The sequence below is a fragment of the Oryzias latipes genome, chromosome 13 (genome assembly GCF_002234675.1).
Source record: "Oryzias latipes chromosome 13, ASM223467v1".
NCBI lineage: Eukaryota > Metazoa > Chordata > Actinopteri > Beloniformes > Adrianichthyidae > Oryzias > Oryzias latipes.
The window spans coordinates 16,213,060-16,229,895 of NC_019871.2; the positions used below are offsets into that span (position 1 = coordinate 16,213,060).

General features: G+C 39.4%; 1 protein-coding gene across 3 annotated transcripts in view; it reads left to right on the top strand.

The window, feature by feature from the left end:
- Positions 1-16,836, top strand: part of grik4 (glutamate ionotropic receptor kainate type subunit 4) — a 382,616-nt gene that overhangs the window by 245,494 nt on the left and 120,286 nt on the right. For all 3 annotated transcript variants that reach the window (XM_023961354.1, XM_023961355.1, XM_023961356.1), the window contains exons 6-7: positions 55-220; positions 14,207-14,385. In XM_023961354.1, the coding sequence (XP_023817122.1) occupies positions 55-220; positions 14,207-14,385 (345 nt within the window). The remainder of the gene's footprint in view (positions 1-54; positions 221-14,206; positions 14,386-16,836) is intronic.

Sequence of the window (16,836 nt, forward strand, 5' to 3'; positions counted from 1 at the left end):
TCTAACTTCTAATTGCCATTTTCACATTTGCTCATTTATCCTTGTGTCAAACAGGTCCCCTATGTCAAAGTGGCCCCAGAGGATATTCTAAAGGTGCAGTTCCCCCGCTTCACCACTCTGGATTTGAGACCGACGAACACTGACATCAGCTTAGCCGTGGCCGGCCTTCTCACCTTCTTTAACAGCACCACCGCCTGCCTCATCTGTGCCCAGGCAGAATGTGAGTACGACATTCGCACCTTTTACGGCATAAATCTTACACCCCTGTGGGAAGTGTTCATATGGTGTCTTGTACGTCTCCCGGTGAAGCGCAGGCTTTTTTTTGTTGTTGTTTGCTATTTTTACCATGTTTTAGCACACATAGGCTTCTTTCAGACTTTGATCTGACAGCAGATGCAAAGATGAACAACATCTCAGCCTGTGACACGCTTTCATCTGCAGCATCTGCTGCTGTCAACAGATAAAACTCCTCGCATGACTTACACCAACAAATAATGAACTATGGTTACTAGATGATTCTTTCTAAGTAACAGGACTGTTGTTATCATTAAAGTGATTACATTTCAGCATGTTCCATGTCATAAAAATCAGTTTTCTACTCTCAATTTGGTTTACTGTAAGCAGCGCTCTGAGTGTGCACAGAGCGCTGCTAATGAAAAGGGAAAGACAAAAACAATGGAGAATGCAGCTGTCTCCAACACCAATGTAGAAGGTGCTCGTTAGATTCTAAAGATACTTGACTGAATGACCTTAAAAAGCTTGCAAATCTTCTGAAGGGAAGTTATTTTTGTAAATAGAGTGGAAGATTAAATCAGGACTTGTTCCCACCCTCTTGAAGTCCAAAAAGCAGTAATTACAGATCCCCCAGACAAAAGCAGCATAACCCTGTGACATCAGCTGACCTTTTCTTTTTTGTTTTTTTTTTGTAGTCACTTCAAGGCTTTGAAGACAGGAAATAAGTCTGAGAAATCAGCAGTGTCAGAAGTTGGGAGGTGGCATTGAGCCACTGTGAGCTGCCTGTCACTACTTAGTGCCTTTGCCTTTCAACTTTTTCCTCTCATGATGTTCTGATCTTTATTTTAGGACTAATGTTTTTAAAGAAAGGTACAGTAATATAATAGGGATTTCTTTCTTTATGGGGTTTTCTTCTGGGGTTAAACTTTCATAAGGGCTTAATAATACCTCCCAGTAAAGCTGAAATTATTATCAACAATTATTCATATTTAGTGAAATTATTATTGAAATTAACCAATGATTTAATTTGGTCTCTAAAAACAAACAAATAAATCAATCTATTATATAAACACAAAAAAAAAGTTGTTTTTTTTTTAATTACAGAAACTTACTCTGAAATCAAAAACACATTTTACCAATAAAGCGGGTTGACTCGTTATCTGGGACTTTTTATTCAAATGTAAATATTAATCAGCTAGTTTTTAAGCATTAATTAGTGTAATTCATTTAAAATAAAGGTTTAAATACATATGTAATGAAACAAGTATATCAAGGTGTTTCACCAAAGGAAGTAAAAGACGTCTCCACAAAAACTACATATCAGCACATTAATGCTCTTGTAAAATGTCATAAATATTTAATTGTATTGAACATGCACTGCTAAAAGATGCTTCGAGGACATGCTACAGCAGTGGTTGCAGATAAATCAATGTAAATTGGGGAAACTCACTTACTCATGCAATTCCCTTGTTTAAAGCTGAAGGTAAAAACAGGATGCTGCAGTCCTGCCCTAGTTCAGTAAGGCGTTTGCTCAAAAGCTGCACATTTCAGACCCCCTTTAGCCTTCTACTGAAATTGGTAATTCTGTGTTTTGAGGTGTTTGAAGCCTCAAAGGTTTATCTCAGAAGTAAAAACAAACTAAAATAAAAATGTTGGTTTTCTGATCATCCGGTGCAATCCGAAGTGCAAATGTCCTCAGAGCAGCAGCAGCAGCATTTAACTCTGACATGACTTTTCTAATTAGGAATTATAACAATCATAATTATAACATTGAGAATGCCGTGTTTCATTTTTGTCAACGAGCTCCATTACATACTTTACCGTGGCAAATTTTGTGCATTAAGTAGAAAATGAGATTAGCACACTGAAGTAATTTGGTAACGATAAATGGACGTGAAAGGGTATTTGCTTTTTTTTGCTTTTTTTAGGGATTTCGCTGACCGAACTCTACTTCACTCCCTTCCTTATACTTCCAGCCTGAGAACTGTACTTTTCTCATATGAGTCAGAGTTAAAAAGACTGTGGGGAGGTAGAATTGAGAGGAGAGCATGACATGAGTGGGCGAGGTGAAATGACTTGGATCAGGAAATGGGAGGTGGGAACCACGCTGGAATTATACTTAAGCAGCAAGCAGGAGATTATCCTGGAAATGGACTGCTGTATTGATTGCATGCTCTCACATGACCTGCATTCATTCAATAGAAAATACAGCATATGGCGGCCTGCCTAGATTGTGTCTGTGTGTGTTTGCTGTGTGGGTAAAGGCCTTTTCAGCAATATCATCAGCTAAGACTCATTTGAGTTTGACACCCGTTCCAGCCGCCCTCCCTCTCTCACCATCTTCAGTTAGTTGGTTAGTTGCCCCCCGGACGTCTGTCAGTCTCTCATACCCATGTTCCTGGCCTCATTAATTACCCCCAGCCTAATAGAGCACAGCCAGTTCATGAATATTTTTCAGAAACGATTCAAGACTTGTTTTTGTTACGTCATGTCGACAACATGAACAAAATGTACAATGTGCAAGGCTTGCACACTCACCGGCACCCTGTTTTCACACTCATGGGTCCTCAGTCCTACTGTACTTTTATTAGTGAGTGTATTGGTGGGCAGCTGTCAGTGGGCTGAAAAGGAACACCCAGAAGGCAAAGAGAAACCTAACGTGAAGCTACAGTGCAGATTGTACATTAGTAAATTGGTGTTTTCTAGTAGTACCCATACTTTGTCTTAGACTAATTCTTGATGTTGTTGTTGTACACTAAGGTCATTCAACAAAACATTGTTTTATATTGATTTAATTTCTGAAATGAGCTTCTTCGTGTGTAGCGCAAATGTTTTATGGCGACTGTCGTCAAAGGTAGATGATTCCTCTTTACAGTAATGTATGAGAGAGATGGAACATAGTGCACTGTTGGATAGCTGAGGGCACTTGATGGTTCTAAAGCGTTTTTACCAAATAGAAGTTCTACCCAAGGACAAGAGCCTTTTAGAGAAGCCCCTTTACTTCCTGCACTTCCAAAACGGGCACAGCATGAATAAAGATCCCCAAGTTGAATCTCCTGCACAATTCCTGACATGTTTACTCAGAGTTGAAAGCTTTAGCGAGCAAACATTTTTTCTCTGTATGAAAAAGCAAGAGATGAGGTTTGTGAGCCCCCTCTTGAGCACAACTTCATGCTTATAAAAGTCAGGCGCTGGCTGTTTGTAAATTGCCTGTTGAGTTGGATGCTGTGGCTAATGTCCCCTCTTATGAATGGATTATCTCTTGTCCTTCACAAAACTTTAAGAGGTGCAATGGTGACAGCTGGCAATTAGCAATACTGACTGGCCCTCCTTTTTCTGGCAGCTGCTGCAGCCACATCAGAGATGGTTTAAATTTAGAACTTTTCAAGAAGAAGTTTGCTTTTCACAGCCAGAGAGGTGCCTTTTCTCCATCTAAAGTTTGAAATGTATGCAGAATTTCAGTAAAAGACTATCTTTATCCTCTCATATCAGGAATGTTTTTCTATGTATTCAACTATGTAATATTATAACATAGCTTTCAATTTTGTAAAGGCCAGTGCACTTAGCAACTGTGGTTGTACAGTCTTTGCTATGCTTATCAACTACTGAGTAATGCAACAACCCCCCTCCTCCCTGCTTAAAGTGAAGCGTCTAAAGGTCAGCTGGTTACATTAAAAGACTAAGCAATGTCTATAACATGATATTCAATTTATAAAATCAAAGTGATATCATAATCCTAAAGAGAAGCAAATCCGAGGAATGATGAGCTGCCGTTTCTTCACTCCTATGTTTACCTGGAGTTATACTTAAAAGCTCAGCTTTTCATTCATCTCACAAGGAATATCTGGTTTATTAAACATGTCACTCATGGAAATTTGATCATTCTCCTTAATCCCAGCCCCACACCTGTATGTAATGTGTCTCACTACTGAGCTAAGGTACTCACTCAGAACTGAAAATTTGGTCCCTAAAAAAGGAAGAATTCATTGTAAACCAAGGACAGACTTGAATTTAACCATGGGAAATAAAACAGGAGTAATAACAGATATTGATGAAACATTTGAATAAATAAAAGTACATTATAAATGTGTGAACAAGATTATGTAACTGCCAAAATTTCAACATACTGCTTTGTAAAGACCCATTCTAAAGAAAATTTTGTTTTTGGTGTTTTTAAACAAATTTTTTTGGCATTTTTCTTATAATAGAAAATTCGACTCAAATTTTGATATCTGAGCAGACCAAAAAATGCAGTTTGAAAAAGATTGTATTTGTTACGTAAAAAACTTTAAGCCACCAGCTCCCTGCTACGCTCCATTCTGATGCATCCATTTGTGCACAAATAGATCCCTGTACTTGTTGGTTTTTCCTCCTCTGAGCTTAAATCTGGCACAAAACTTTACGGCTGTATAGCTCCAATATTGCCTGCCATTTTTACTGCTCCACTAATGTTAGGTTGGGCATGTGAAGGGCTGTAAAGTAGCTTGCAGACAAATGGGTAGGGGAAGGTGTTGCCTAAGCACCAACAGTCCTAGCCCACAACTTGGAGGCAGATTTCTAAGTAACTACTGCCACTCACCAGAAAGTATGTCTTAGAAATCTTTGTTTTATTTTTTGTAAGTTTGTTTTATTTGGCACTAATTGACATATTCATAAAGATTATAGGAGTGGGTTGTGCAGTGTGTAACCTGTAGATTTCAACATTTTTGATGTAAACACACTGAATGTGTTAAACCAGCACCTAAACAAATAAGATCAATTGAACGAACTTTAACTCTCACATTTGGAGACATTCCAAAAAGACTGAATGAAAGTGTCAGATCCTCACACCACCACCCTTGTGTGGGTTCCAGTAGCCATGGCGACAGGAACAATACTCCTCTTCTGCAAGATAAAGGAAGAAGGCATGGTCACGTAGGGGTTAATGGCCGACGAAGTGTGCATTATTACTTTTTAACGCACGCCGTGGAAGCCTGAACCATCCGACGTGAAGCGGAAACAAAACATTTAAGAAAGGTGACCGTAACTTATTTTTTCTCCGTGCAGTTATCACTGTGGTATATCACTTTTTAATGCACACCCAGCAGCCAATCAGTATCGAGTATTCACCCGGACCGTGGTACAATTATGATTATATCTGTATCAAAAAGAGTATATGTCCCTATGTTAATCACTAATAGAACAGAAAGAATACTAGGTAAAATGTTTGCATGAATGTCAGCCTTAAAGGCAAGATAAAAATGATTCAGATTTAATGTCACAGGTTTGCAAAAAGGTTCTAACCGGTGCCATTTCTAGGCTTGAATAAAGTTTACTTTTAAAGTTGTTATCATTGTATACACAGGGAATTGTTTCTGTTTTTATGTTTCAACATAAAAAATTGGAATTTATGGCCCAGCAGTGTGGAGACGGTATTAACACCCCTTCACCCTTCAAAGAATCATTAAATCCTTCACAACTAAACCTTGCAATTTTATTATTTTAAGCCTTTGAAGCAGAATCTCTCACTTTGGCCTTTGCTAACTCTTAATGAAGCTGTGGCAGTCAGTCCAGTCCTGCTAATAAGATCTGACTGAAATTAATGTTAACGTTTCACTGTTGGCATTTGGGGTGCCTTTTGCCTAATTTATTCTTAGTATTTCTCATTAAACCAACATGTAAATTGTATTACAGTGTGTGTCCTAAACTTAATAATAGTCTGATGTACACATACCCAGAAACATTATAGCATGGCGTGGTGATGTGTAGTGATGCTACTTTAGAAGGAAAAATGGAGTGTGAAACATGCTTTAATTGCATTCGATTTGTTTATAAGACTATTCCGGAGTAATTACCTACACTGTTTTGTATTTAAAGACCAGCCAAACCTGTCAAAGCCTATTCAGTAGTTATACACCCCATTCCTTTTAAGTAAGCAATTTTACAAGAGTCTTACTATCTGAAGTTTGTCAGATTCTGGTGTGAGCAGATCATGCTTTAATTCAATTTCACAACAAATAAACAAAGATGAGCAAAAACTATTCACATCGATGCACTATCACACAGATGACTTATTGCAACTCTTTTTATTCTTTTTTATTATTTAGAATCATTTACTTTTTCTCTTTAGAACTTACACCATCAGCTGTTATTTTTTTTTATTATTGAAAATGTAAACAGGATGTACAATTATTGTTTAATTAGATTTAAACCATGGTCCAGCTCAGTTCGGAATGGCTGCTGCTTGTGGATTACAAAGTGATATACCGCAGTGATTTGCAACAACTGAAAAAGAAGTTCCGTCGCATAGCCCGACCATGTATAAAAGTCGATTTTTGTGAAAAGCGATTTAAACTGAAAAGATAACAAAAATAAAGAACTAAAAATTGATTGAATGTTTATTTCTTTCATAAGTGACCATGGTGAAAGCGAGATGATGGCCTCTCAGGTGTCCATCATCAGAATGGAACGGTCTTCATGAAAGCAACCGTCCGACACGAAGCCAAAGCCTAAACTTCCGTGAAGTCCCTTAATTTCTGATAACGGACACCTGAAGGCCGTTATCCCTACATTAAAAGTCTTTCATGTCATTCATGTCAAACATTTTATTCTTTCTTTATTTGGCAAATTATAATTTTTACTTTTGCTTGTATTATGGCGTTGTTGTCATTTCCTTGGTCAAGAAATCAAATTGTCACAAAATGTCAACAGATAAGTGAAGAAATTTCTCCACATGAGACTTTAAACGGGGAAAAAAAAATGAGGAGCATGCTGGGACTGCTGTGGTTGAACACATTTCCGAAAAACAGGTCTGATTATTGAAGCACTAGAAGAGAAGGCTTAGACAGAAAAAGGAATAAGTTGTTTTCTCCAGCATTTTATGCTCCTGTGCTGCCCACGCACAGTCGTCCCAGCTCTGCTGACACTCTGGCAGTTGTGTTCTTTAAAGAAGACAGAACAGTGAATGAGTTCCTCTGCAATGGAAACCTCCCTCTGCAGAGCCTTCCTGTCTGCTGCTGTGAAACTGGAATATCACGCTGTGACACAGCACGGGGTAACAATCTCTAATCTGGTTGAGCACTAAGGTTAACAGCAGCTCCTCTTAAATCCTTCTTCTCTGAGCAGTCTAAAAAAGTGTTGGGACTTTTAAACCAGTGTGTCTGCCGATCAGGAAAGCTCTTCTGAGACCTCCATAAGTCTTGACACTCCTCTGGATATAACGGAAGTCCAGCTCCCCTTTTTGCATTCACAAGGCAATGACTCTTCTTTTTGTCTTTGTGGATGTGGGTGAGACCAAATTATATCAAAATTAACAAAGATTTCTTCTAGGAACTCCATGAATTATGTGTCAGCTGGAGTCCTTTTATCAGAACTGAATGCTGTTTTACAGTCTGGACTGATAGTGCAGCTTTTGTGGCTATTTGTGTTATTTATGGGATGGAGATCGTGCTTAGACATGCATTGAATGTTCTGATACATGGCCTCACATGCACAGATCTGAAGCGACAGCCATAATGATTACAGAGTCATAAAATCAGGTTTTACTTCACTGCTCAAGGCTGCGTCATAACTCATGGTGTGGAGCTGTCAAAAGAGCTTTTAGATCTTTGTTAAAGCTTCATCTGTGACTGAAGAGCCTATTTTACATGCCAAGGAACTCATTTTCAGGTGTTGAGCTACACTCACAAGCTGAAGCTTGTGTTGTTGTTTTGAAATGTTTATTATGGGATTTCATGAGTGCATTTAAAAGTTTGGTAGGTGTGCTTTTATTTGAATCCTGTATGAGATCGTTGTAGATTGGAACTGATACTAGCAGTCAGCAGATGAGAGGTTGGACAGATATATTATCGCTTCAGGACTCTTTAACTTTTTTTAATATTTACAAGATAAGACAACCTTCCATATTTTTGCAGTGAAAGCATCATTCATGCTTGTTCGCTAAGACAGGGCGTGGGATCTGCAGGGAAGGTGCTGCTGGCAGTTTTGGATCCTCTGTCAGAAGCAATAAACACATGGAGTCATTACTTCTACATTTGTGGAAACAAATCTTTAATTTCCTGTTTTCTTCTCCTCTCTTTCATCCATCACACTCAAAGTTTACACTCAGCATCGTTTCTGTATGACTGCCTACTCATGTGCAGGAGGACTCTGCTTATTGGGATCTGGTCAAAGCACTTTTCCACATTGTTTTAGCAAGGTTAGAAGTTTTGTATTTTTCAATTTTTTTTAATAATGTAAAATATATTATTTAGATTTTAAATACTGGCATAATGTTATAGTTTATCAATTCATCCGCTTTTTTCCTAAATAAAACCTATATTTATTAATTACCGTAATTTCCGGATTGTAAGCCGCTTGTTTGTCATACGCTTTCAACCCTGCGGCTCATTCAAGGATGCGGCTAATTTATGCGCTCAAGCAGGAAAGGTAAGCGTGAGACAGGAGGAATGCAAGTTTAATGTACTTTCCCGCTTTGAGAATGAATGGCACGAACAGATACTCACGGAAAATTCAAATAGAACAGCAGATGGTTCTAGATGTCAGTCATCTCAGCTGTCACTCACATTACTGACCTTAATGGATAACTATCTGTGAACCATACACCTCTTGACTCGGAACAGTTTGAGGAGGAGGCTATGAGCGAGTCATGGTGCAACAAAAAAGAAACACCCATGCTCAGCCCTAATTTGGCCGCATCCCACAATCCCTTGCTGCTATTAGACCCAACGTGCACGTGACCGCCACTACAATATGACGCAGCTTTCAAGTTAAAAGCAATCGTTAAAAGCAGTGTGAAAAAATCCACCATCAACAACGGGTTTGGAAAAGCCGATCTGCTTTTCAGCGATCAGCGCAAGTTAAGAAGTGATTTTGCCTCAGAGTGACACTGACGACAATGAAGGAGAAACTGAGAGAGTGTGTGGCCAAGAATGTCTGGCGCTATTCCAATCCGACACTGAGGAGGAAGACTTCCATGGTTTCAGTGCACAGGAGGAAGATGAAGAAAGCTCTCAGCGACTTTTACATTCATGTTTTTTTAACCAGCTCTGTTACTACCATATTGCTGCCGTGTTACTGCTGCGTCACAGGCACTGTTTGGAAAGAACAGTGCCTGAACATTATTAAAACTTTGAAAACTCTTTCTGCGTACCATCTTTCTTTGTAAATATATCATGTGTTGAACCTTTCCTGCATTACTTTTTTTATTTCTTTCCTCTCCGCTGAAGGCGGATCTTCCTTTGGTTGTTCACTTCACCGTTCAGACCCTCAGAGCTCCAGAGTGGGTTGATAAAGTATCATTCATCTTTCTTCTGGGGGAAACCTTCTTTTATTACAGTTCTCTTTCACTTTATATAACAAGCATAAACACACACCCCCAGCACACTTAAACTGCTCTTGCTCTCACTCCCTTTTGCGCTGCACGCGCTCCCTCCTCCTTCTTACACACGCGCGCGGTTTTGTCACATTCACATCCTCAATCTACAACACAGCATGGCGACTCGGGGGTTTGCCCCGCCCTAAGACTCATGTGAAGTGGGGAATCGTGGGTGTAAAATTCCTAACTACAAGTGAGGTGGCTGTGAGCAGAAGTGATATCCATGCTGTTTGGCTGTTTCTGAGTGTGTTAAAATGAAAAGTCTGAAGTGCCAATAAAGGAGAATATACAATCTGAGTGATTTATCACTCTCTGAAACTGTTGGAGACATGTGGAACAAAAGCCACAACATGTTTGAACATGAGCGCATGCGGCTAATATACTGGTGCGGCTTGTGTGTGTAAAAAATAGTTTACCCTTTAAAAATGTAAAGAGTGCGGCTTGTAATCAGTTGCGCTCTATAGCTCTATATTTACGGTAAGTCAAATTTTTACTTGAAGTGTATCATTGCCGCTAACACAGTACTACACTCACCGCCACCTTATTGCTGGGTTTGAAACCAGTTTTTCCTTCAGAACTGCCTTAATCCTTGGTGGCATAGATTCAACAAGGTACTGGAAACCTTCCTCAGTTTGGTCCATATCGACATGATACCATCGACTGCACATCCATGATGCCAATCTCCCGTTTCACCTTATCCCAAAGGTGATCTATTGGGTTGAGATCTGGTGACTGTGGAGGCCATTTGATTCCAGTGGATTCATTGTCATGTTCAAGAAACCAGTCTGAGATGATTCCAGCTTTATGACATGGCGCCTTATCTTGCTCGACGTAGCCATCAGAAGAAGGATACACTGTGGTCATAAATGGACGGACATGGTCAGCAACATTACTCGGGTAGGCTGTGGCATTGCAACCATGCTAAATTGGTACTAAGGAGTCCAAAGTGTGCCAAGAAAATATCCCCCACACCATTGCACCACGACCAGTCTGAACCATCAATACAAGGCCGGATAGATCCATGCTTTCATGTTGTTGACGCCAAATTCTGTCCCTACCATCCGAATGTGGCTCTTTCACATGTTGCTAAAAATCTTTTGCGGTCTTGTATAGTATTTAGCAGATATTCTTTAGAACATCTTGCTCAAACATATTTGTGAACTGGTTAGCCTCTGCAGAGGGAAGCAAACGATGTTACAGATGGCTTAGACCACAGTCACATATCCCAAAATGGCACCATGCTCAGCTGCATTTGTAATCAGGAGGCGGCAATTATATTTGTCTACGCCATGCTGCGGCCACTTAGATTTTAAGAAGAAGCTTACATTTCACAGCGACTGGAGGATATTTTGACATTGGTCAGTGACCGCCCAGGTACATTTCAAGGTCGCGTAGTGGAAGACAATTGACTGATAGGAGGGTCTTCAAGTTCCCCAAAATTGTATGATCATTGGCTCATTTCTGACTGCCACCCTTGCCTCCATGCTGCCGTCCCACTGCCACCATCTGACTGCTAGAAATCACTTGTTAGCAGCGCTGGCACCCGACAAGGGCTGTTGACATGGGCTGGGGGCCTGATCCAAATAGTCATTGATGCTGCACAAAACTCATCATTGCATTAGCACCACAGCGACATCGAGATCTGCGTATTGACAAATTGCAATTGATGCTGAGAAGAATACAAGGAAGAAACAACATAGTGCTTGCTGCACTACTCAAAATAGAAAAGCAATACGCACAAGAAGGACAAAGAAGAAGTTGTTTGGTGAGGCTGTGGTTGCAGTGCAGAATGTAGTTAGGACAGTATATAAACAGTTTATATACCCCCGGACGTCCAAGCGGCTGGCGGCCGGTGGCACTCGAAATGGACGGCTGCCCTCCGGAGACATTTATACATTATCCAATCAGAGCTGCTACTGGCCAGCGATCCTGTTGCCACTGCCGTGTGGCTGCCCAATTTTGTAGTAATGTTATCTACACCTGACAGCTGCCGTCTACATTCATGACCACATATACCATTTTTTTTTCTAAAATCCAGCGGATCCTGCTGATGCCTCCCCATCGCGCGGTGGCAGTTGTAAATATGACTATAGCCTTAATTACTGATCATCAGTCTGCCAACTAAACTTTTGCCTCAACAAAGAATAGATTAAATCTAATGGCTTGAAATTGTGATAGCATATTTAAAACTCTTAGGAAACGAACATCTATTCTTATCCAGTGGAAAAAAATGCAAGTTGCAGTTTTCTGATAACAAAAGTCGGAGTTGTTTTTATGTACTTAAAGGGACTCATAAGTTTCAGCACATAAAAAAAAACATTTTTCCTTTAGCAAGATGTTTATCATTTGATTGAAATTGGTTCACCAGAGCAAAAACACATGGTGGCAGAAAAGCATTCAATCGTAAAAAGACTATTTTTTTTTTTTTATTCGTTTGCAGCTAAAACAGCAGAGACAGTATGGGCCCTGTGCCACACATCTCTGTTCCTGTTGTTTGCTCTTTAGCAGCACTATCTGATGCAGTGCACCATCTAATGTCACAAACCCAACGTGAAATACTATTTGATGCCTTGTAAGATTCAGTAGAGTGCAAGCAGTAGGTGCAGTATGAGGGTTCTGTAGCAGAGGCTATTTCAAGCTCATCAAAGAGATTCTTCTTCATAGTTCAGAGGAAGCAGGACTGACAGGTTTAGGACACAGGCATGCATGGAAACAGCAGTCAGGAATCAGGTCTCGGGAGCACTCAAACACAGGTAGTCGAGCACACAGAGGTGAATTCGCACGTCATAAAACTTACAGATACTGAGGCATAATTACAGAAGCTTTTAGGGATGATGCTGGCCACTGAAGCAGCACCGTAGGTTGATGTAATGTACCATAGAGAAACTGTAGGAGTGAGCTTGATGACTTGAAATTGCCTCACCAAAAAGGTTTCTCAAATCACAGATGAATTGCTCTGCTTGTCATCACGGCCAAACTGATGTTGCATGTTTGTTGACGCCAGAGCTGTTTAGCTTTTTACTTTAAATGGTAATGGCAGGTGGAAGCTGTGCTAATGCAAACCCTTTTCCAGGAAAGTTAAGTCCTTGAAGTATGACGCTTTACAACACCAGGGGAAGGTGGCGCCTGATTCAATGGGATCTGTCAAAATGAAGGTTCGCTCACAGCAGAGTACCATACAGGGTTTCAGAAGACATACAGAAATGCCAAATAATCAATTTATTTATTCCAATCTACCAAAGGAAGGAGGTACTGACAGCCTAACAGCCTCATTATTGTTGGGGGTTTTTTGTGTAAAAAATGCATTTAAAAGGTTGAAAGTGAATTTATAGTTTTTCATTTATATTTATTACATAAAATATTATGAAATGTTAGTAATGCAAACATACCAGATTATAGCCTAGGACTAATTTCCAATAACCGTACCTAAAAGAGCTTTGTACTAAATACATAATGTCCAAAAAAACCTGTTAAATATGGCACTATATAAAAGCACTATTGCTCCATTGTGGGAGGAATAAATTAAGCAGAACCTTGTGAAAAGAAATGAACGGCACTGTAATGTCTTAATCAAAGACTCCTGATTCATTATGTAGGGTGCTGCTCATGGCTTTGGGTAATTTTGGTGACCCTTTGAAGATTGTTTTGACAGTCAAGTTTTATCACGTGGTTCAAATTTTATTTTTTTTGTTTGTTTTTTTTTTTACCAAATATAAGATTCTTATTTCAATGTCAGCTGCTTGTAGTAGATAATTTTTATTTACAGAAAAATAAAAGAAGGAAGCAAAAAGCAGATACTGAGTCATATTTAGCAATTAACTTACCTTTTCCTTTAAAGACCATCAAAACGTATTCTATACAGACGGTCAGAGATTGCATTTTATCTGACAACTCAAGAAAATTAACCTCTGACCTCTATGATTCAGCTAACTCATGGAAAAAATATTTGACTTAGTTGACCTTAAATGGAACAAATGCCTGCAAACTAAAATCAAATGTTAGAGTTGTGGATAAAATAAGGTCAAAACGCCAACAGATCATTTCTAATTTGTTCCTTGCAGGACAAATAAATGACACAATATCAACGGTGCAAAGTTATTTTAAGATAACATAGTATGTTAGGATAGATGGAGGAGGGAATGGAGTTAGAAAAAAGAAACTGACATAGCTGAAACAGAGATCCTAACATAATGAATATGAAGCTGAATAACTGATTAGATCTGGAAAATGTTACAAGAATAAAGCTAAAACGTGGAGCACACTTAGAAAACTGTTCAACTTAGCCATAACTGACTGTTGAACTATGATTATATGTTTTACCTTAATAATAAGGGGATGAAGAAGTCATGCGCTGCCCAGTAGTCAGGAGGACCACTGATGCAGGCTGGAGGAGGTGTAAAGTGGACTGTCAGGCCAGTGACAAGCTAATAATGGCAAACACAAGAAACAGGAGATAAATGTGGTATAAATGAAGGCAAATGGTTCTCTGCTTTTATGAGACGACAACACTAAAGCCTTTTTCTTTTCTTCATCACAATTACCGGTACGCTTTGCTAATGTGTTCTCCGTGTCTGTGTGTGTTTGTGTGTGGGTTGGTGTGGTTTTTCTAACTGGCAGGCTTGTTGAACCTGGAGCAGCTCCTCAGGCAGTTCCTCATTTCCAAGGAGACTCTGTCTGTGCGCATGCTTGACGACAGCCAGGACCCAACGCCTCTGCTGAAAGAGATTCGAGATGACAAGACTGCCACAATCATAGTGGATGCCAACGCCACCATGTCTCATATCATTTTAGAGCGGGTTAGTATGCTTCTCGTGATAACCCTGATAGTTATACACTTGCTCAGTTTGTTTGATATTAACAATGTATTTTTCAAGTAATCTTTATTTGGAATCCAAACACATATTTACAGAGGCCCTAATGGGACATAGAAGTAAAAAAAAAAAATTGGTACTGGTTTCTGGTGCGCACCTGAAGCTAACCAGTGCGCACCAGATTGTTTCTGGAGGGCACCAGAAACCACTACTATTTTTTTTTCTTCGCCGGGTTTTAGTGAGCACCAGTTGGTTGCAGGTGTGCACCAGTTAATTTCCAGGTGTGCATTAGTTAGTTTCAGGTGTGCACCAGATAATTTCTGGTGCTCATCAAGTAGTTTCAGGTTTATTATTAATTGATTAGAGGATCTCCATTAGTTGTCCTTACCAGAGAGCTACCCTTCTTGAGCTACATAAGAAACACATCATATAACAAAAAAAATAAAAATAAAAACATCAATGCGTTTCTATGGTATTCCAAAAAAATGATATCGTAAACACAAAAAATTCACATTTTAAATATCGTTTAAACAAGAGTTTCTGTGTTTTAAACTTTTATGTTTTAAAATAATTATACAATCACAATTTGTATGTCATTCAACTTTTACTCAGACATACACCTCATTAAAAATATGCAGCCCAAAAATGTGACCTCAGTTCTTTTTTAATAAAGTTATTTGAATGTTTTTCCAATAAAATTAGTTGTTTGGTGGTATAACAATGAGTGTAAATTTCTCTTAAACTGGTTGAAAATAAACACCGGATTCTGCAACTTTGATGTCTTCCAAGTGGAATTGACTAATATTAGGTATGCTTTGTCCTGAACTTTAAGCCAGTATGCACCTCAGTTATGAGTTTCCGGTGCGCACCAGATACTTTCTGATGCTATTATCTTTATTTTAATTCTGTGTCCCTTTAGGGGCTCCTTACAAATGTATTATTTTCTTTTTAATCAAAGCTACATACCTGTATTCTTGATCAATGCAAAATGTGGTAAAAAAAAAAAATCCCTCATCAAAATTCAAGTTACTCTGCTCTACAAAGGGAATCATGAAATTACACACAGCATGGTCAGAAGAAAACCCAAACAAACTGAGAAGACCTTGACAGGCTGCAAACCTAAAAGCTGCACATGGACTAGGGCATTTACTTTTAGGTTATTTAAAAGCATTGATCATCCGTAAGTAAAACAGGAATTATTCTGCTGCTTTATGTGGATTAGTAGGAGTATTAGACACCTCTGCTTCCTAGTGCAGGCCATGTTCAGGATTAAAACAAGTGAAGTAAAGTCAAATTTTTCTTTTCATTAGTCATAAATCTTCGGTCTCTTTATTCAAACACATCATTTTAAGTGTAATGTAAATGTCATCCGCAAGAATCATAAAACCCATTCTGTGTGGCATAAGAGCTTTCTGACAAAATTAGTCAGCACTTTATTTGTCAGCTCATTGCATGCAAGTTTGACCTTTTTGTGCTTTCACTGCCAGTGGCAAATCCAAGGAATGAAAGTCTTAGAATTTTATAGAGGAAAGACAACTTTGTCTATATGGCACATTTCAAGCAAAGTTTATGTAAAGTACTTTAGATAATTAAACAGATCAGAACTTTGAAAACCACACTTAAAAAAGAAAGGGGAATGCATGATTAGATAAAATAAAGTTAAAAAAAAAGAAAAATCAAAATCTGAAATAAAAAATGACCATGACGGAAGCACCACTTAGTAGATGCTGTAAGTACAATACAGTCATATAAGGGGTTGAACATTTTAATTAAAAATGACAACAACAACCTAAAGCTGCGTTCACACCGAACACAATTCGGTCCAGTTTCAATGTTAAGTCAGACAGAGTCAGAGGTCCTGTGATGCGATTTGAGCGGCGGGTCGGTCCAGCAGCAGCGCGGTCTAGCAGCAGCATCCAGAGTTCAAATATTTGAACCTTGGCGGGATCGCCTCGTAGCTCCAACCAATCAGGGACTCAGCTTTGGTCACGTGATGTGTTCAGGGACCCGAGTACAGCTCCTGCAGTGAAGCTCAAGGTACTGGGAGAGTCTGAATGATCACATGAACCCAGGCATAGCTGCGTTTACATGGACAAAAGTAATGGAAAGAACGCCTGATCGGAAGAAAAATTTGTCATGTAAACACGCCGTTGTGAATATTCTGCCCTGATCAGACTCGTTCGGATCAAAATTTCTTTCCGATCGAGATAGGTGGGTCATGCCGATTGTTGTTTCGATCGTTGTTCATGTAAACGGTTCATTCCAGTCGTGTGTCACTACTGCTCTGGTTTAACGTCATGCATAGACGGTGTTTTGCTCCAGATACAGCTTTGGAGCTCAAACAGGACACCGGATGCCCGGTGCGAAGCGCCGCTCTGCCTTCGCCCCACTGGCTCTTCGCCTCAAGCTTCGTGCCCAGTGACGTCTGGACCCTGC